The 22221-nt window shown below is 37.8% G+C and overlaps 1 protein-coding gene, 1 long non-coding RNA gene and 1 pseudogene across 5 annotated transcripts in view; 2 read left to right on the top strand and 1 right to left on the bottom strand.

Moving 5' to 3' along the window:
• Nucleotides 1–22221, bottom strand: part of Mpp5 (membrane palmitoylated protein 5) — an 84262-nt gene that overhangs the window by 3605 nt on the left and 58436 nt on the right. For all 3 annotated transcript variants that reach the window (XM_031356290.1, XM_031356293.1, XM_031356292.1), the window contains exons 5-14: nt 18607–18684; nt 18140–18286; nt 16573–16734; nt 15111–15188; nt 12426–12609; nt 10536–10607; nt 10132–10203; nt 6882–7049; nt 5875–6077; nt 4483–4593 (exon numbers count right to left, since the gene is read on the bottom strand). In XM_031356290.1, coding sequence (XP_031212150.1) covers nt 4483–4593; nt 5875–6077; nt 6882–7049; nt 10132–10203; nt 10536–10607; nt 12426–12609; nt 15111–15188; nt 16573–16734; nt 18140–18286; nt 18607–18684 — 1275 coding nt within the window. The remainder of the gene's footprint in view (nt 1–4482; nt 4594–5874; nt 6078–6881; nt 7050–10131; nt 10204–10535; nt 10608–12425; nt 12610–15110; nt 15189–16572; nt 16735–18139; nt 18287–18606; nt 18685–22221) is intronic.
• Nucleotides 3638–9269, top strand: LOC116080062. Its single transcript, XR_004114299.1, has 2 exons — nt 3638–4205; nt 9014–9269. It is a non-coding gene; the product is annotated as an uncharacterized LOC116080062 (long non-coding RNA).
• LOC116080057 lies at nt 19353–21580 on the top strand (annotated as a pseudogene). The gene has a single exon (XR_004114297.1). The product of XR_004114297.1 is annotated as a heterogeneous nuclear ribonucleoprotein A3 pseudogene (transcript).

The raw sequence follows: 22221 nt of genomic DNA, 5'->3' as shown, positions 1-22221 counted from the left end.
ACACAGTGATGGTTCACAACCATCCCTAACTCATCCAGGGAATCTGACACCCCCTTCTGACCTTCTAGGTAACTGTAGGCATGTAGTGTACAGACATAAATGCAGGTGAAACATCTATACACATAAATATAAATAAATCTTTTAAAAAAGTGAGTAATATCTAATATGGAGTCCAATTTTCTAACTAGAGTAAATGCCTCTAAAATATTCTTTACAAGAACATTTGTTTTTGCTAGGGCTAGTGGTGCACACCTTTAATCTCAGCACTCAGGATACATAGGTAGTTCCACCCAGGGCTATACAGCAAGACCCTGCCTCAAAAACAAGAACAAAAATGCCCCTTACCTGTAATACAAGTTTAGGCAGAATTAACATTATGGGAAAACTAAAGGATTGATATATTGTGTAAATCTTTTCCAAGAAAATCTTGTATCAATCCAAGATTTAATAACATACTAGGACAGTTTAAAACTCTTTCAATGTACAAAGGACATTCTCTCATTCATATTCTCTCTTTCTCTATCCCCAGGCACCTAGAATTCTTGTCCTTCTGCTTCAAGTACAGGGATTACAAGTGTATACCGCCACACTGGGCGCTACTAAAAACAGTTTTATTTATTTGTTAGTTTTCTTCCCTCTTCCCCTTCCAAGGAATTGTTTCTCTATATGGCTCCAGCTATTCTGGAATTCCTAATGTAAACAAAGCTGGCATCAAACTCATAAAAGATATGCTTTTTGCCTTCTGAATTCTGGGATTAAAGGTGTATGCTGCTAAGACTAACCTGTCTGGCCCTACAAAGGAGAGTTTTAAGATGTAAAAAAGTATCCCACTAGAGTATGGGAAATACATATAACAGGCTACTTTAGAATACTGAGCAAAGGAGATGTTCAGTGGAGACAAGCCAGCGGCAAGGCTACGTGCAAAATTATCCAGAGCCCTACAGTCATCGGGCTCATGGTCAAAAAATGCAAACTACCCCAAATTCCCCTAGTCGACCAAGAAAGCTAATTAAACTTCAGACCCCACAAAGTGACTCCACTCAACTGTAGAGGAAAGCACAGGAAAAGAAAAGCATGACGACTCTGGGGCAGTTTTAAGTTGAAATGCTGTGATTTAACAAGCGGACGGTCTATGTGATCTACGAAGACCTACAGAGACCTTATCACTGTAACCAAGCACTACAACAGTTTTGCTGAATCCTGTCTACCCAAAGCTTGAGAGCAGTTGTCAGCAAACTTAAAGCCTGAAGTCTAGGGCAGATTCCAAAACTGACAGTACAAGAAGCTCACTGATGGTTTATATTTTGGACTGAGTAAGTAACACCATTACTAAGATTCACGTTTACCCACTAGTTACATGATAAAACTACTGTCAGAAATAACACTGGGCATACAAATGTAAGTGGACTAAAAAGGCAATTATATATACTACCCTCTAGCCAGCAAGTGCAGAGCAGACACTTTTACATTCAGAGAGGGTGATGGGCCATAAAATAAAACTCAATACATTTCAAAAGATTGACATTTCTTTGGATCTATTCTTTGATAATGATGGAACTGTAAATCAGTTATGCATTCTTTAAAAACACCAAATAGGTGAAAATTAACCTATTTTGATATAAACCATGAGTTAAAGATAAAAGTGGCAATAGTAGAAAATATTTTAACAAAATAAAAGAAAATTATGGATGTAGTTAACAAGTTGCTTACAAGAAAATTATGACAAATGCCTACACTTGAAAAGAGGAAAGGCTTAAAGATCATGAAAGGTTTAATCTTCAGATGTTAGAGCATGTGTGAATTAAAGTCAAAATGAAGAAGTGATTTAAATAGAAAAGACAAAAAAAAAAAAAAAAAAAAAAAAAAAAAAAAGGACAAGCTCTCTCAGGTGTTCTGTGTTCAACACTCCTAATAGTTTCTAAACAGTTTCTACAGAAAAGACCAATGAGTTTTCCCCCACCTTGGGGAAAAGTTAACAGTTTTCTTGAGATATATAGTTCATACACCATACAATTTACTAATTTACAATATATCAATTCACAGTTTTTCTTGCGGTTGTAGAGTTTTGCATTTAGCACCATAATCAACATTAGAAGATTCTTCACCCTCACCTGTGGTGACTGGGATAAGAATGGCCCCTACAGGCTCATATTTTGAACACTTGGTTCCCAGTTGGCACAACTATTTTAGGAAGAATTAGGAAGTGCGGCCTTGGACGAGGAGGTGTGTCACTGGGGCTGGGCTTTGAGGTTTCAAAAGCCCACACCAGGCCTTGTCTCTGACTGCCTCAAATATAAGCTCTCAGTCACTTCTTCGACACCATACGTGTTTGCCATGCTCCCCACCACAGTGGTCATTGACTCAATCTCTGAAACTGAAAGCAAGCTACCAATTAAATTTTGCCTTAGTCATGGTGTCTCTTCATAGCAATAAAATGAGACACCACCTAAAAATATTCATAATGAAGTAGCCATTAACCTTGTTTTCCCACCCCTAAGGAATTACTAAGCAATTTATATCATGTATTCAGATTTGTCTGTTCTGGACATCCTAAATGTATGGAATCATACACTTGTGGTCTATTGAGTCTAAGGTTTTTTTCAAATAGCATCTAGTATTTTTAGGTTTATCCCTTGTTGTGTTAAGCATTGGCACGTCATTCTTCTTTATTGTCTGCTTTTCAAGATGTAATAATAATAAAGTTACAGGAATCACAACAGTATGAAATCATTCTAAGTGCAGAATAGAATCCAGAAATAAAAGTGCTAACATAGTGACTCAGCAGGTAAGTTAGACCTTGACGTGTGTGGTGGCACATGTATACCCCCAACCATCATGCAAACTATATGTACTGTGCCAAATAACATAAAAGACAGACTTTTCAACAGAGATTGTTGGAACAATTTGATATCCATATTATTTCAAAAACAAAACTTCCCTGTCACATCACACTAAGACTATGAATAATTTAACCAAAATACACAAGCCAAAATATTTAAGAAGAAAACACAAGATAATGACTTTACAATTTTTTTAGACATGTATAAAATTCATTAGCCATAAGAAAGTGTAAAAGTGAACTTCATTAAAATTAAGCCTTTCTCTGGCCGGGTCTTATGCCACAATGTATATTCCTAGCACTTGGGAGTCAGGGAAAGGCAGGAGGATTAACAGTTTCAATCATCCTGAGCTACAAAGCAAGATCCTGCCTTATATCCAAACCAAACAAAACAAACTAAAATCTATTTCTCACCATCGAAGGATGTCGTCTTTAAAAAAAAAAAAAAAAAAAGACAGAGCCATTGGGAGTGGTTATATGTATGATTTTAAACCCAACACCGAAGAGATGTAAGTAGGTGGATCTCTAGGAGTTCAAGGCCACCTTGGTCTACACAACAAGCTTCAGGCTATATATCTCAAAAACAAAGAAACAAAAAACCAAAACAAAAAGCAAACTAAGAGCCGGGCGGTGGTGGCGCACGCCTTTAATCCCAGCACTTGGGAGGCAGAGGCAGGCGGATTTCTGAGTTCGAGGCCAGCCTGGTCTCCAGAGTGAGTTCCAGGACAGCCAGGGCTATACAGAGAAACCCTGTCTCGAAAAGAACCAAAAAAAAAAAAAAAAAAAAAAGCAAACTAAGATCTGGAGAAAGTAAATGCAATATATACATGTGCCAAGGGGCTACCAATACAGCTTGGTGGGTAGAAGTGCTTGCTCTGCAAGCCTTCTGATCTAAGTTCAATTCCTGGGACCCATGTAAAGATGGACGGAGAGAACCAATGCCAAAAAGTTGACCTCTGACCTTGACATCACATCATGGCACACATGTACCCACCTACACAAACAATAGCAAATAATGCTAATAAACAAATACATAAGCAATCTAACTTTAAAATAATAACAAGGCTTAAGACCTGCACAGAGAAATATGCTCAAATACTCACATGAAAAGATTTTCATTATTTTCAGGAAAATGCTGATGAAGACCATATGTATAACATGGTCTCCATCATCATAGCCAGTAAACATCTAAAATAATTTAAATACTTTTTCCCACTTTCTGTTCCAGATCATGTAGGAAAACAAAGAGAAAAAACAACAACAACAACAAAACCAGGTTTGGGTGGAAAATAAACACCCAATTTTGGAACCCTGCAAATGTGGAGCAGCTAATGAGAAAAGTTTGCTGTGACCTTTGGAGTCGCAGGTGTGTGGAGATTAAAGGGGTTTTAAGGCATTCTGGAGGGACTCATAGATCTGAGGTTAGCAGTAAGAGATGTTTGGGGGAAGACAGGAAGGAGCAGCCCTGTAATATGGAGAGCTGCCATGGTTCAGCCAGCGGTAGCTGTGGCAGTTTTGGAACAAGTGACAGGAAGAATAATCAGCTTGATAGCTGATGCTGTACAGCTTCGCAGCTCCAGCAGCTTAGGTGAGGGCGGAGTCTTGCTTGATGCCAGTGATGACCAGCACTGTGACAAGTTTACCTTTGGGTTCTTGCCTTCCTTGGCTAACAATGCCCGAAGTCTCTCTTGTGAAGGTGGTGCAATGAAGATGATATATGGTTTCAAATCTGAATTCCGGAGAGTCTTCAAAGACTGTAACAAGGATATTTGGGTTGTTGAAATAACTGCTATCATTGAACTACTTCTCAATAATATAGATTGCTAAGATGTCTATAAATGTTTCCAAGCATTTCATCATAAATAATTCATAGTGTCTTCATTCACTGTAATGTATTAAAATATAAATTCACATATATTTCATTAGTCTAGTTAGTGTTCTAGATACTGAAATAGAGGTATTGAAGGGATTACAACTGTATGATAATAAAGCACATGCATTATAAGACCACAGTAAAATTCTTTTTGAGGAATTAGAATCCAGGCAGTTGCCTTTCTAGGTGAAGATACTAAAAAGCAAAACCAGAGAGAAAAACTTCCCATATAGAAGCCAGACACATGCATGAGAAAGTAGATTGTATGCATTAAAACCTATGGACTAACACTGTCCTGTCTCTGTATTATTAATCAAACTGAAGTGCTCTAACAAATTATATACATGCCCTTTCATGAGGAAACATTAATATGCTAAACTACTTGAAGACTTGTGGTAATATTTGTTAGTATAAATAAAGAATTCTGAAAGAAATAAAAGTTTCCTTAAATAAAATGTTAGTGGCTGAAATAGCACAAACCTCCGCCCTCTAGAAACCCCAGGCCCAAAAAAACCAAACAAGCAAAGAAAAAAAAATTGCTATTTTAGCAAGCCATTTTAGAGCCAATTTCTGTCTATGTACATCTACGTAATGCACGCTTGAGTTAGTGGTTTGAATTGGTATCAGCAAAAGTAATCAAAGTTCTATGTTAAAGCTGAATTGTTTATAAAAAGCAAAAGGTTTCCATGGCAAACACCATTTTTAAAACCTCAAATCTCATCAGGCATCTTTTAAAATAGGCATCTAAGATATACTGGCTAGTAATTTTGTTTGGCTTACTCTGTCAAAGAGGTGAATCTAAGTTTTAATACTCAGATAACACTGAGCCTTCACTGTGACATTTGTGAGCCCTTGAAACAATGGTCTTTAAAACCTAAGAACAACTTTCAAATTTTCTTAATTTTTCTCAAATCAGAAATGGTATTTTCTGAAGACCTTTTAAGTACAGTCAGTATCAGAGTTAACTGTATTTTAAGTTTCTAAAATATATACATATTCAAAGTGAGAGAGATTTAGCTATATATTTGAGTTTATAAAGTGAATAGAAAATCACATGAGGACTTAAATAATCTGTGGCATTCTTGGACCAGTTTTCACTAGATTACTTCACAAAATATGCCCTCCAAGTTTAATACTCTAAAAAACACAATTCTAGTAGTACCTGTGTTCGAAGACTTAAAAGACATATTTTGCCAGAGTTGATTACTTGTCGTACAGAATCTATGCTGGTTCCATACAGATTTTTCTCAAATTCACCGTGTTCAATGAACTTGCCAGCTGCTATATCTGCTTCAAATGCTTGCCGTGAAACAAAGTGGTAATCTCTCCCAGCTACTTCATGATCTCGCCTATTCCGAGTTGTATCTAAGCAGACAAAATCAGATAAAACAATAAACACAATGGGCAGGAGGGATGGATCAGCGGTTAAGAACATGTACTGGTCTTTCTAGAAGATCTGAGTTCAGGTTCTACAACTGCCTGTAACTCCAGCTCCAGGGTATGAGGCACCATCTTCACAGGCAAGTGTACTAAAATGCACACACTGCTCCCCCAACATACATATAAACAAAAATAAATCCCTAGTAATAATAATAATAAATATGAATCAGTGTGGAGAAGAGGGATAATCAACCCAAAAAGATTTTTTATTTTATAACACAAATTATGAAATAGTGAACTGAGGAAATGTTAAGGGCCTGTGTGTTTATTACTGTTCCTATGACGACATGAACAAAAATTATAGTATTTTAATAGTTAACGGTAGTTACCACGATCCACTTTGTTTATACTGTAAAATACTGCCAAGTCATTGTTCCTTAAAGTTTATTTCTGTTAGAGTAGGTACCATGTAATTTTAAAGGTCTCTTCAGAAATTAGTTCTAAATTTCTATCTTCAATATCAGTTTAAAGAATCAGGAATTGTGTTTCCTTTGCAATAGGGAAAGGAATCTAAAGTATAATTTATTTAGAAAATCCCTTAGTGCCATACACTTAGAAAAAAATTTAAATTTCTCAAGAACTGGCTTTAATAAAAATTTGTCAACAAGTTTGGTTAAACAAATTTCCTTTTGTTGACACTGACAACACTGTCCCAATAAAATGAACATTTTCCTATGTAGTTAAGATTCTGAGAAAAGCACAGGAAAATGGAAGTGTGTCCAAACTTACGAGGAACTGCAGATGCAAAGCGGTCTTTTTCTTTGCTCATGAGTCTCTGGCGCAGTTCATTCTGGCCACAGTTCTGTGGACCGATCAAGATGATAGGTCTTTTCCTATTTGCTGGCTGATGGTAAAGTGACATTTCCTCATATGTTAAGATCTCTTCATTGTCATAATCTTTGGAAAAAGAAGGAGTTAAGACTTTCAGATACAATTAATGTCATGTCATAAAGATGTACTTTTACATAAAATGGCAAAGTTTCATTGGTATTGTGTGTTTTTGAGGTAGGAGCTTGCTCTGTAGCCAGGCTAGCCTTAAACTTGTAATGATCTTCCTGTCTTAGCCTCCCAAGTGCTGGGATTACAAGTATTTAAGTCACCATGCCTAATTTAAAAATAACTAGTTTGTAGTGAATAGTACAACACAGGAGACTGCCAGGGGCCATGCTTATGATATGTGTCATTTTCATAGACTCCAGTTAATAGGGTTATTTTTAGGATCAGATACAATGGGAGCAAGTATGGATACACATTTGCATACAGTGGTTACAAGTGGTGTATGTGTTCTAGAGTACTTGGCTGGATTTACATAACTTAAAAAATAAGCCATACTTGTGATATCCATCTTTTAATACAAGGAGCATCCTTTAATACAAGGGGCAGATAACATTCCTAAAGCCCAAGATGAAGCCACAGTTATTGAATCAGAGCGAGGCAAGCAGTTGGCAGCCTGGCATGTCCTGGCATAGAGAGGCACCAAGGCACTCCCATGAAGGAGGGTGACCTTTTAGTCTAGCTAGTGCTCAGCATAGAGTTGGAGTTCAGACTGTATTTGTTTAGACTCTAACTTGATTGTTCAATTAGCTGTAACAATTTAAGCAGAAACTTTAGTATCTGAACTTGAATCTATTAGTCTGAAACCTCTAGAAATTTACTGTGAGTTGAAAGCACAGTTTATTGTCATGGAGCACAGTTGGTACTTTAAGCAACATAGACAACTGCTTCCATTCTAAGTCATTTTCTTTCTTCTGAGCTTCTTCAAACATGTGCAGTCACACTGGTAGCATTCTGATTCCCTCCCTCCCTCATTTCTATATCTGGGGGCTTCAGATTTGCCAAGTATCCTACAGTATAGGAACTCTCTGAGTTGGCTTGATCAATTTGAGTCTGTTTCAAGACATGAAGTAAGAGGTGCTAGGAGGTGGCTCAGTAGTACAACACTTGCCTCCCATGCATGAAGCCCTGGATTCATTTCTCAGCATACAGAGAGACTGGGAGTGGAGGCAGAAAGGAAAGAAAATAAATAAAACAAGGCTCATCCCCAGACTTAGTTGTACAATGTACCAGTAAATAAAGATATTAATCACAACTTTAGCCAGTAAGATTAAAAACATATTGAATCTTCTCAGTTACATAACATACCAAGCATAAAGAATGCTTGCCTTAGAAAGCAATTATTAAAGCTGATTCAATTTTAGATTCAGTAGTGCATAGAATATCTAATATTCTAGCTGGGGTGTGGTGGTGGCGGCAAATGCCTGGTAGATCTCTGAGTTCAAGGCCAGTCTAGTCTACAGAGTGAGTTCTAGGACAACCAGGACTATATAGAGAAACCCCATCTTTAAAACAAATAAAAAAGAATACCTAACAATAAGATTTTCTTTATTAGTTTAACTTATGCTGCATATAAGTGCAGAGAGAACATCTTGTCTATTGTATGAATGTATCACCTATTACTTAAATAGCATATGGCCTATGGCTTAAGCAGGAAGGTTAGACATCCAGGAGGCAGAGAGAATTCTGGGATAGTGCCAGGTATAAGAGATTCACCCAGGAAGATGTAACAAGACAGATATGTGCTAGCTAAGTGCAAATAACTAACTAGCCATGTGGCAGAATGGGGATTAAAATAAATGGGTTATTTTAAATTATGATCTAGTCAAAGAAGAACCTAGCTATATGGACAAGGTATTGGTAAATGTATTTTGAGTCTGAGTTTTATTTTTGGGAGCATGAGGATGAGAGGAAGAACCAGGACTAACTTTTACACATAAATGCTTCAAATTCTTAAGAATTAAGTCTTGCAGACTTTTAAAGAGTAGTGCTTCTGACTTTAATCTCACTTTTCTAATGTGTACCAGAACAAAGCTAAGAGATTCAATTGCAATGAAGATCAATCAAGAAGGTAATGCATCCAGAAAATAAGACTGAATTTATAAAAATGGTAAGTGGTGGTGACACCCAACTAGTTTGTAAGTGCACCAATCAGGGCAACAGCTGTCAGTCAGGTGCAGCAGACTGCTGTCACAAGAACACAAGCCCAGACATGTGAGGACTTTAAAACTTTCTAATCTTATCAGTTTGTCAATATAAAATAAATATTCCCGTGTGCTGGTCTCTTTTTGTGTGTGTGTAAAGAAATTGTTAGCTGAATACCCAACAACAGGGAGACAGAACGTGAAGAGACCATCTCCAGTAGATAGACATGGTCCCCAGTGAAGGGATGGGGCCACCTACCCATCAAAAATTTTTAACCTAGGATTGTCGCTGTCTAAAGGAAATGCTGGGACAAAAATGGAGCAGAGGCTGAAGGAAAGACCATCCAGGGACCACCCATCATATGATCCATTCTATCTGCAGACACCAAACCCTGACACTATTGCTGATGTGCTTACAAACAGGAGCCTGGCATGCCTGTCCTCTGAGCAGCTCTGCCAGCACCTAAGACAGATGCAGATACTCACAGCCAACCAATGAATGGACTGATCCAAGGGACCTCAACAGAAGAGTTAGGGGAAGAGCTGAAGAAGCTTATATATTGCAACTATATAAGAAGAACAACAGTATCAACCACCCAGACTCTTCAGAACTCCCAACCAAAGAATATACATGGGCTGGTCCATGGTTCCAGCTACATATGTAGCAGAGGACTGCCTCATCTGGCATCAATGGGAGAGAAGGCACTTGGTCCTGTGAAGGCTTGAGACTCCAGAGAAGAGGGATGCTAGAGGGGTAAGGCCGGAATAGGATCACCCTCTTAGAGGCAAAGGGGAGGGATATGGAGGAGGGGGCGTGTTTGTGGAAGGGAGACTGGGAAGAGGGATAACATTTGAAATATAAACAAATAAAATGATTAATAAAAAAATTGTTAGAGGCAAGTAATAATTTTGCAAACAACATAAATAGAAAAAAAAACCTTACAGGAAACAATATTACAAATGTCATAAATACAACTGCTATTCCTGAGATCAGAACTTACCATCATTTTTATTGGCATTATATAAAATCTTTTTCCTCTTCTTTTTATTCTTCTTTGCACACCACAGTTTTCCTGTTGATCAATCAAAAATAGTTATAAACACTATCTATTTCCTAAAACAATGCTATTGCAAATTGATTAAAGATTTATTATACTGTTGACAACTATTTTTTAATTTATTACTTTCTATTAATTACACATTGTAGGCAGATGCATAATATTTTCATCTTTTCTTACATCTAAAGATAATGAATTTAGCCTCTTCTATTACTCCTTCAATGCCTCCACCTTCCTTTCTTGACAGTTTCAGTGTATAAATTCAACATGGTTTCAGATGAAAACCCAAAGACTCTTGCTTTTATTAATACTAAATGCAAGTGAAATAGCAAATATAAGTGTCTAACCTGATTTTTCTGGCTCCTTATCTTCTTCTATAGTTTGCTTCATGGCTTCCCTTTGCTGCTGAAAGCTTTTGCCTAATAACCCAAAAAGAAAAAACAGACGGATAAACATTTTTAATCAAAGAGAAAATACCAGAAGTAACCACCCTGCCTTCCAAACCCTTCTGCCAACACAGAATACTTCAGGCTAAGACACATAGCCTACAAAGGCCTCCTTTAAAGAGAAGGTTCATTTTTAATTATGCATATGTCTGTGTGGGGTGAGTGCAACATGGATACTGGGAACCAAATTGGGTCCTTTAAGAAAGCAGTATCAAGTCTCAAGTCAGTGAGTCATCTTTCTAGGCTAAGCGTGCAAAGGTTTGTTTGACTCTGCTTATCAATCTAATCATATGTATTATTTACCACTTATTATAAAAAGAATTATAAACTAATATCAGAAAATTTAATAGTTCACTGTTAAAAATTTTTCAATGAACATTACTATATAGTACTTTGTAGTATCATGCTGGTATATAATGGTTCTTGTCACTGAGGATTACCTCAAATCAAACACGTCAATGCTAGACATTAACTTTCAAGTAGTGCAAGGCACTCATCATGTTCTGATTTCAACATGCCATTCAAAATACTTATTTATATTTATTAGTCATAAATATGTGATAATGATTTCATTTCTACTTTTGTTACCAATGACACATATAAACAGACAACACATTTTTCCTCAATGGATTAAGATTTATTTGTTTGTTTTATTTTTTGAGACAGTATCTCACAATGTAGCTCTGGTTGTCCTGGAACTTGCTTTGTAGACTGTTACCTCCTCCCAGCCAGTAGCTAGCTGTCTCATACCATGCCTTGCCACAAGCAACCAGCCCACCTAGGGCGAGGCTTCTTGCCCTTTTGTTTCTGCCACTTCTTTGCCTCAAGGTACATCCTTTGGAATTGCTTCACCTGTGTTCCAGACTGAGCATCCAGATGCTAATTTGGCCACCAGATGCTGAAGGACTGAGGGTGGGGTTTTGCCTGCCTGCTTGATTTCTCAGTTTGATAATACACTTTGGACTGGAAGCAGAAGCCATGACTCGGCCCCATTTTTTATTTATTCCTCTCGCCATCCGATTCCCTTATTTTCCTGCAGGCCCCTTCTCCTCTTCCAGAGGACTTGTTCGTATGTAGCTGCAGGCGGCTGCAACAGTAACTGGCCAAGAACTCAGAGAGACCCACCTGCCTCTCCCTCCTTAGTGCTAGGATTAAAGGTTCACACCTGGAAAATGATATATTTATTTTATGTGCACTGGTGTTTTGTCTGCATGTATGTCTGGGTGAAGTTACAGACAGCTATGAGATGCCATGTGGGTACTGGGAATTAAACCTGGATCCTCTAGGAGATCATCAAGTGCTTCTCTCTAGGCCCTAATGGATTACTATTTTAACGTAAAAGGGTTTTTTTGTTTGTTTGTTTTTGTTTTTTTGAGACAGGGTTTCTCTGAATAGCCCTGGCTGTCCTCGAACTCAGAAATCTGCCTGCCTCTGCCTCGTTTAAAATTTTTTCTTTTCTTTTCTTTTTTTTTTTTTTTCCGAGACAGGGTTTCTCTGAGTAGCCTTTGTGTCCTGGAACTCACTCTGTAAAACAGGCTGGCCTTGAACTCAGAAATCTGCCTGCCTCTGCCTCCCAAGTGCTGGGATTAAAGGTGTGCACCACCACCGCACCACCGCCCGGCAAAAAGTTTTTAATGTGATCAACCTTTATCTTCTCAGTTCTCTATCTTAACATAACCTAGGGGAGGAGATGCAACAGATTTTGGTTCCAGGCCTCTGCACAGTTAAGTGCATGTTCTACCACTGGGCTGCCCCTCAGTCCTGTAAATACTTTCAATCCTGTCTTCTTACCTGGAACAAGTCCAGCTAGAGGCTGGTTATCTTCATCTCCCTCTCTATAGGCCTGCCACCAATTTGGATCTTCTTGACTGATCACATGAAGTATATCTCCTTTTTGAAAAGACAGCCCTAACTCTCGACATGGAACATAAGGGTCATCTGAGGGGTCATAGTCAAAATGAGCTTTCACATGGATCTGAAACAGAAAAGGGGTACAAATAAGCAAGAATAATAACACGGCAAAACAAAATATCGAGCACAAATGTAACTTATGTGTTCCATCAGTGCAGAGAAATGAACTGAAAGGACATTTAGTTAAGCAACAGCACTTTAAGGTAGGATCTGTTTAAGCTTATCTACTGACATCTCTGTAGACTATAAAGAAGCAGAAGTAGTTCAAACTGGGTGACTGTTAACAGCTAACAAACTGAGGTACAAAGTTGCCTCAAAGGCAAGGTAACCAGAATAGAAGCGATCTGACTGAAAACAAGGATCCTTAGTAAGGCATGCAGCTTCTACACCACTACTAGGAGGAAAGGTGTCACCAGGTCCCATGTAGTCAAGTGTCAGCTTCCCTGGAGCTGTCATAGCCAGTTGATTTCATGATCAGTGTAGCTGTACCTTAATTGCTTAGTGTTTCTTTTAAAAGTGCATGTCTGTAGCATGTTCCACTGTCACACAGAACTTGTCTACTTCAGTAGTGTCTGGACAGGCCTAAAAACCTGATCACAGACCTGAGGCGTATACTTCAAAAGGAGTCAGTCTCCTGAGGTAGCCTAGATGCTGACATCTCCTAACTCAGATGTGTTCCAGATTGGTCTCTGCTAAAATCTGTGGAGGAGAGATCTGCGTGCTTTCTTTATTGGGCATAAAGGTGCCCTAAGAAATATTTCGTTATTAGCTAAAACTGAGATTGAACATTATTTCCTGGCCTTCACAGTGTTTCAACAATCCTAATAGATTTCCTAGCTGTAATTAGCTTGGAATTTTTACTAAGAAGCTGTCTTACCAGACAGGGCGTCTCAAGAGTTAGAGATAACAGTTAGGCACTTGTTATCAGAGAAGTCTCACACAAGGTAGAATTGTTTTATTGCCAGTGAGAAGTTAGAAGTTGTAGGGCTTCCCCCACTAATTATCTATGTTACAGTCAAGGAATGCTAGCATTCCACCTTCAAGCTCCTCCCTTTTTTTACCTAGGGACTGCCAGAATAGCCCAAGAAGAAGGACACTACTGTTCCTCTGCCTTGCACTTGGCTGCTTGTTCTCACTGACCTTGATGTAGCCATCTCCTGCCTACGTGACTTCTGTAGTTTGCCCTGTTTTCTGTATACTATATAAGCCTGATATCTACTTTGTACAAAGTGCATTCAGTTACAACACTCCCTTGTGCTGTGTCTGTTTGTCACTCACCAAATTCTTTGCCTACCAGGCTGGAACTTTTATCACCCCGCTGAACAAGGGGTCCCCGAAGCAACCCAGTCTGTGGCATCCACACTGAGAAATGATCTAAATCAGGATGATCACTGAGAAAAAAATTCTTACCTTATTTGATCCAAAACTATGCAACCATTTATAGAAAAAAATATTAAGGAATTGGGTGGGTTTTAGAAATGAGGAAAATGTTTATGCTGGGTGCGGGGTTAACTACAAGGTAGACAGGTGCTAAAGAAGACATAGTTGGGGATTTTAGATGCTAGTGACATTCTGGTTTTTTGACTGGGTGGTGTTAACAAATATGGGAAAGATATTTGTTCTAATTTGAAAGTGGGATTCTATTTCTCTAGCTAAGATAATTATTTATCTACCTAAGAAACCTTCTATTCTTGATGTGAAAATAGACATTAGATTAAAATCTTGAATATTCAGTACCAAATGAATTTTTAAAAGTTCTGTGCGATAGCAGGGAATCAAAACACAGTTGGAATGGTGCTTAAAAAGAACACACATACAAATTATCAACTCAGTATACAAAAAACAGTATGAGCTAGAATTGTTTTAGAAACTGAGTGAAAATTGCTTCCAAAATCTATTTAAATTGTTACCTTTGTGTGTGTGTATGTCCCCAGACCCTGGGAACCAAAAAAGAAAAATTTTAAGCCTTACTGCAAGTAGTGGAAATTACTTTAACAAGCTTTGTAGGTCTACCCAACTGGGTGATTTGTCAGTCTGACTTTATTAACTCATTGTCTGAAAGCAATACCCAACACTGTTGTGCAAAGTATATTGTTGGAGTGACCGCTTTTATACTTACTTAAGTATGTACACTGTGGCATAAGCACACGTGTGACAAATGAACAGTGTGGCATAAGCACATGTGTGATGAATGTATACTGTGGCATCAGCACATTTGTGGTAAATATATACTGTGGCCTAAGCACATGTGTGATAAGTGAACACTGTGGCACAAGCACATGTGTGATAAATGTACAATGTGCCCCAGTACATGTGTGACAAATGAACACTGTGGCCTAAGCACATGTGTGATAAGTGAACACTGTGGCATGAGCACATGTGTGATAAATGTACAATGTGCCAGAAGTACATGTGTGATAAATGAACACAGTGGCATAAGTACATGTGTGATACAATCACATGGTTTCTGTTTTTACTTGAACATATTATATTCAGTGAAGTTTGTGATACAGAAAAGTAGACAAAAATCAAAGGATAAACAATAAATATTTTAAAATTACTTACTACAGTTTCTTTGGCAGGAGGGGGCTTGATCTGTTGACTAGGAATCAGAACAAATGTCAAAGTACCATGCATGTCCGACTGTAAGAGAAAGGTTAACATCCTTTAAAAATCTTCCATGATCTTATGATTAACTCTCTAGAGGATGATGGCAGATCCCCTCAGTCGTGCAGGGAAACACTTCCTTTCCTAGCTACTTTCTTTATTTAGTCTTCCTGTCCACTGTTTACTATATCGAGTTGTGCAGCTAGATTAGTAATTACTGCCCAGTACAGCACTAGCTGTATTCAGACATATCCAGCCTAGATAGCATTCTTCATAACTTTTCATACTGACAAAACATGAACAGTAGCACTTTGCTCTACCAGAGCTACGAGTAGAGATTTGGTGCAAATAGGGATACAGATATTTTCTAGCTTTTAAAATAGCTATCAGCAGGTAGTAGATATACTACTGTAACACCTCATGTTAAATAATTAAGAATATACACATTGGTTTGTACAGGAGAGTAGTGGCTGATCATGGAAGGAGAATCACCAAAAAGGCCAGTCTGGGCTATACAATGAGTTTTACTTCAGACCTTGCTTCCAAAAAGGGGGGAAAAAATCACACTTTGTGTTGTATACAATATGATTAAACATCATTTTTAAGACAGTTAGGCTAAGCATGGTGGCATATGCCTTTAATTCCAGCACTTAGGAGACATGGGCAGGCATCTCTCTGAGTTTGAGACCAGCCTAGTCTACATAGTGAGTTCTTGACCAGCTAAGACTCCATAGTGAGACCTCAAAACAAACAAAAAAACAACAAAAAAAGATGGGTTCATCAGTTAAGAGCACTCGTGGCCTCTGCAGAGGATCTCAGTTTGATTCCCAGCACCCATAGTTTGGCTCACAACCATATATGGCTCCAGCTTTAAGGAATCCAATGTCTTTTCCCAACTTTCTCAGATACCAGGCATGTATGTGGAGCATATATATATGAACAGGCAAAACACTCATAGGCATAAAATAAGTAAATCTTAGAAAATAATTTTTAAGAAGGTAATTAGAAATAAATACTTAATTATATTAGCACTGCCCAGCAGAATTTGCTCAACACAGAAATGTGTAGTGACTATCTCAGACAACAGCCATTAAGTACATAATAAATCTTGTTCAACTATAGCTAGTGAGAATAAGAAACTGAGTTTTTAATTCACCAGGCATGCACAAGGTGTACAGACACACAGAGAAACAATCTTTAAAGAATAGTGAAAGTAAAATAAAACTTGTAATAAAGCTCAAAGTAAATAAAAATAAACCCCAAACCAAATATATAGTAACTAAAATTGAAAATCCTGTAAAAGTTAGGCTAAAAACTACCTTATACTCATCAGTTGTTTTTAAAAATGCTCTTTAATAATCTAAGTTTAATAACCAAACAAGCTTTTAAATGAATCAAATCTTCTACAGTCTGAACGTACCAACAAGTCAAAAACCTCATTGACATCCTTCCCCCGGATTTCAATGCCGTTGATCTCCAGAACTTCGTCTCCTTCGTGCAGGAGCCCACTCTTCTCTGCTGCGCCTCCTTTCACTATCCGGCTTATGATGACAGAATCCATCTCATTACGAACTGTAGCACCCTAAAAACATCCAATATCTAATTTAAACATAAAAATGCAATTTTTTGTTAAGCATTTCATTTTTAAATTTTTTTTAAATCTAATAAGACTAGCCCCTTAGTTTATCTCAAGAAAAAAAATTTCCTCATATTGCTAAAGTAACAACTGTAATTGTAATATGAAAGCTAAGCATTCCCCATCAAACATTTTTGTTTCAGAGATACTTTATTCATTAGAATTCTGAAGTACACAGACTTCTGAAGCATATAATAGCAGAAAAAAATATACTGCTATAAAATCAAATTTTTTTTCTGCCGGATTCTATTCCAACAGCTAGAAAGCATCTAGGCATAACTAATTAACCCAGTGCCTAACTGTTAAGAATTTCTTAAAATTCAAAATATGATTAAGGGATAAGTAGCAATATAGGTAACTGTGAATGTTAAACACAGCTGCAGCCAAATGTATTAAATACTAATATTATACAAATCGGAAGAACAGTAGGAAAGTGTATACTCAAAAGCAGAAACAGTAAGAGAAGATAAAACTTATTTTCTAGGGCTCAGTGGTTAAAAGTACTTGTTCCTGCAAAGGACACAGATTTTTGTTCCCAGCATCTACACTGGACAGCTTACAAACCTCTGTAACTCAAGGCTGGGGATCTAACTCCCTTTCATCCCCTGCAGGTGCCTGCATGCACATGGTACACATAAATACACTCAGACACATATACATAGTGAATAAACAAATCTTTAAAAGAAAAAAAACCCTGATTTTCTTAAGTATTTACTTTAATATTGTCATGACCTTTCCTTTTATTCTCCAAGGAACTAGTTACATAAAGTGCTTATGCATTCTCTTTAAAACTTATTTTTATTACTGTATTATTTGTGTGTGTGTGTGTGTGTCACTGTGCATGTGCGTGCTTGAAGTCCTCAATCTCTCATCTCATATTTGGAGCAGTCATTTAACTTGGAACTAGGCTGGTGGCTAGCCTGCACACTCCAGAGAAGTGTTCCTGTCAGTGACAGAGCTGGGATTACAGACACAGGTCATCATTCCTGGCTTTTCACGTAAGTGCGGGATACAACCTCTTGATCCTCATGCTTGTGTGCCAAGAATGTCTCAATTAAACCATGTACCTAGCAGACCAGGTTTTCTGTTGTTGTAAAGAGTAAGTTGGAAAATTAGTTTTCTCTTCTTGATCCTCAGTAAGTATTTCATAAGTTATTAGTTTAAGTTATGAGAAAAGGTAATGAAATTAGTTTTTCAACCAAATGAGGGTTTTGAGCAAGAGCATATTACAAGTGCAACAAATTAACTCACAAAGAGAAAACTCTCCAGGAACATAATGGGATCTTCAGCTGTACACCATATGAGGTCCTTGCATAGAAAACAATCTTAGATCAGACATGAGAACACTTACCAATGGAATATCCCGAGCCTTTTCTATACGAACTATCTTTACAGTTTCTCCCCCATAGTGGCCGATACTTTCATAGACTCTCTCATCTGTAACGGGCTCTAGCTGCATTTCCTGCTCAGCAACCTTATCATGGGCCAGTAAAAGTGCCTGTTTCAAAGAAACCCACAGTATGAAAAGTAAGATGCGACTTATTTCTGTATAGTTTCCTCATGCACACAGTACTACGATCAAGTCTGAAAGGCCTAAAACACTACAAATATATAAGGGACTTCTGCCCAGTTTTTTAAAATAAGCTATTTAAAAACAAACTTTGTATAGTTTTACATATGGAAATGTATAATCCAGCAATAATTACTTTGCAGAAAGGGTTACAAACTGCATGACTAGGTCTCTTCCAACTCTAGTAGACTGTGATTTAAAAAAAAACAAATACTGGAAACATAAATAACGTTCTGTCCTTTTTCTACCTGAATATGTGGAGCATTCAACAAAGCAGTTAATTCTTGTCCTTCCTTCTGATGGACTGGCTTTAAGACAGTTTGTACCTAAAGAAATAAACAAACAAACAAACTTTTTTTCCTGGTTCATAGGAATTAGCAGTAGCATCTATGCAGGAGAATGCTTTTTAAATGAGAATAAAATGGCAAAAAACACTCAGAGTAAAGAAAAACACTAAAGAATCATGAAGAAAAAAAAAAAACTTCTTCCAGAGATCTTTCAATCTTACTATAGATAAAAATAACATTCCTTTTTTAAAAAGGCATAGTTCAAATATCATGGTATTTACAACTGTAAATGAACTGTTTCATTTTTGAAAGTTTCTTCTAATACAGTATAAAATCCACTATAATAATTATATTCTGCCCACCCATTAGTTATCATGCTACTTTAGAGATTTAAATCCTGTTTCAAGAACTACATTAAAAATATGAGATGAAAATTTGAAGTAAAAGATTCAAAAGATAAATGTAGTAATGTTGGACAATGTTTCCTTAGGATAAACTCCCACAGTTACAATTGAAGCCCCTGTGTCTTTCCTTATGGGCAGGCTGGCCTCCATCATGTAAAGCACTTCAAAGGTTGTCCAGATGATTTCAATCTGGGTCTGCACTTGTGATTTTTCTTTCCTAACACTGCTGGATGGCTTAACTAACTTATCATAGCTATTGTCTACTTTAAAAGAACCACTCATTGCTCTTGGTACCATATTGAACTTGAGTTGGAAGAGGCGAGTCCGGTCTCAAAATGGAGGGTCATGATCCAAAGGAACCAGAGAAGCTGAAGAAGCTGTTCATTGGTGGTCTGAGCTTTGAAACCACAGATGATAGCTTAAGAGAACATTTTGAGAAATGGGGCACACTAACAGACTGTGTGGTGATGAGAGATCCCCAAACAAAACGTTCCAGAGGCTTTGGTTTTGTGACCTACTCTTGTGTTGAAGAAGTGGATGCTGCAATGTGTGCTCGGCCACACAAGGTTGATGGGTGTGTGGTAGAACCAAAGAGAGCTGTTTCAGAGAGGGTTCTGTAAAGCCTGGTGCCCATTTAACGGTGAAGAAAAATTTTGTTGGTGGTATTAAAGAGAATACGGAAGAATATAATCTGAGAGACTACTTTGAAAAGTATGGCAAGATTGAAACCATAGAAGTTCTGGAAGACAGGCAGAGTGGGAAAAAGAGAGGATTTGCTTTTGTAACTTTTGATGATCATGACACAGTTGATAAAATTGTTGTTCAGAAATACTACACTATTAGTGGGCATAATTGTGAAGTGAAAAAGGCCCTTTCTAAACAAGAGATGCAGTCTGCTGGATCACAGAGAGGTCATGCAGGTGGATCTGGCAACTTTATGGGACGTGGGGGAAACTTTGGAGGTGGTGGAGGAAACTTCAGTAGTGGAGGAAACTTTGGTGGAAGAGGAGGCTATGGTGGTGGAGGCAGTGGCAGCAGAGATAGTTATGGAGGTGGTGATGGTGGATATAATGGATTTGAAGGTGATGGTGGCAACTATGGTGGTGGTCCTGGTTACAGTAGTAGAGGAGGTTATGGAGGTGGTGGACCCGGATATGGAAACCAAGGTGGTGGATATGGTGGTGGTGGAGGAGGATATGATAGTTACAATGAAGGAGGAAATTTTGGTGGAGGTAACTATGGTGGTGGTGGGAACTATAATGACTTTGGAAATTATAGTGGACAGCAACAATCAAATTATGGACCCATGAAGGGGGGCAGTTTTGGTGGAAGAAGCTCAGGCAGTCCCTATGGTGGTGGCTATGGATCTGGAGGTGGAAGTGGTGGATATGGTAGCAGAAGGTTTTAAAATAAAACAGAAACGGCTACAGTTCTTAGCAGGAGAGAGAGCGAGGAGTTGTCAGGAAAGCTGCAGGTTACTTTGAGACAGTCGTCCCAAATGCGTTAGAGGAACTGTAAAAATCTGCCACAGAAGGAACGATGGTCCATAGTCAGAAAAGTTACTGCAGATTAAACAGGAGCCCTTCTTGTTCAGGACTGTCATAGCCACAGTTTGCAAAGAGTGCAGCTATTGATTAATGCAATGTAGTGTCAATTAGATGTACATTCCTGAGGGCTTTTATCTGTTGTAGCTTTGTCTTTTTCTTTTCATTACATCAGCTATATTGCCCTGTAATTGTGGTAGTGGTACCAGGAATAAAAAATTAAGGAATTTTTAATTTCTCAATATTTGTGTAGTTCAGTTTTTCTACATTTTAGTATAGAAACTTTAACAAAATGCAGTTTTGCAGGTGTTTCCTTGTGAGCTAACAAGTAAAGAAGATCACTGTTAATTACTATTTTGTATGAATTTTGCTAAAGTTAACTGTAAAGAAACACCTACTGACTTGCAATTTAAGGGAAATCTATTCTCTCCATTTCCAAAACAATGATGAATGGGTGCTGACATGTGGAGAGAATAGATATTTGTATGTTTGCAATGTGTGTTTTAGATAATTAGAATTGGGTAATAAAAAATAGCATATTTGTGAATTTAATAGCATTAAGATTACCTTCAAATGAAAAAGATCTCAAAAGCTGCTGTTTGGTTTTTGTGCATTTTCTTTCAAAATGTAATCATGATCTTAGTGTATTAGATTTATTGAGTCCTAGCCATGTTACGAACATCTCCACTCTACATTTACCTCGATCACATTGAAACTGCTGCCAATAGTCTGGGGTGTAAAGTGTTCATGCTGCCCTCGGCTTACCAAGGGTGGTAGATGTGTGCTATCGCCCAGTTAACAGTCTTTACTTCTCATATAGAACCACCAAGTCTGCTGCGTCTGAGCAAACTGGTGGGCACCTGGTTTGCTTCTGCTTTTAAAGTTTAAGGTCTCAAAGCCTCACTGGTCTAATCACTTTCCTTGGTTAAGTATCCCACACACATACAGCTTTTCAGAGCAAAGGAATAAAAGTCACTTGTTTGAACCACCCCTCCCCCAAAAAGAACCACCTATTAATGTCATGGTTATCTACTCTTCCTATTAAGAAATTTAAGTACTTTTTCCCATTTCCTTGGTTTCTAACTACATGAACTATCAAGTTCACTTATTTGCAATTTTCAGTCTTCTACCAATGAATATTGAGGCAGTTATGTTCCTCTGAACACTACTTTCTTCCAAAGATTATACTGTGTGTTCTTACTGTTTATGCCTCTTCTTGCCCTTGTACCTCCAAACCCCCACTCCAAAATGGTACACTGCAATAAAATAAATAACAATACCAAAACTGTCACTATTAATGAAAGTGTAACCAATGATTAAAATAGGAATTCTATAACCTTTATGGTTATTTTATTGCAATTCTCCAATTAAACCTTTAGGATGATTAAATGAGGACCAATTTTGACTACAACAAGCATACCAAAGTGTTGCAGCATTTTCTCTGTCCAATCACATTAGGGCAGTGACAGGCCTGTGATTGGACAGGATTAGAGAGGTGGAGCTACAGTTGAGGAAGTGAAAGGCCAGAGAGAGCAGGAGAAGGCGGCTGGATCAAGGAGCCAGAGGAAGATGACAAGTCAGACCCTGCGTGGTTATAACCAGGCTAAGGTTCTTACAAGTCAGAGGAA

The sequence above is a fragment of the Mastomys coucha genome, unplaced genomic scaffold (assembly GCF_008632895.1).
Source record: "Mastomys coucha isolate ucsf_1 unplaced genomic scaffold, UCSF_Mcou_1 pScaffold6, whole genome shotgun sequence".
Classification (NCBI taxonomy): Eukaryota; Metazoa; Chordata; class Mammalia; order Rodentia; family Muridae; genus Mastomys; species Mastomys coucha.
This window is presented reverse-complemented; position numbering and strand designations above follow the sequence as displayed.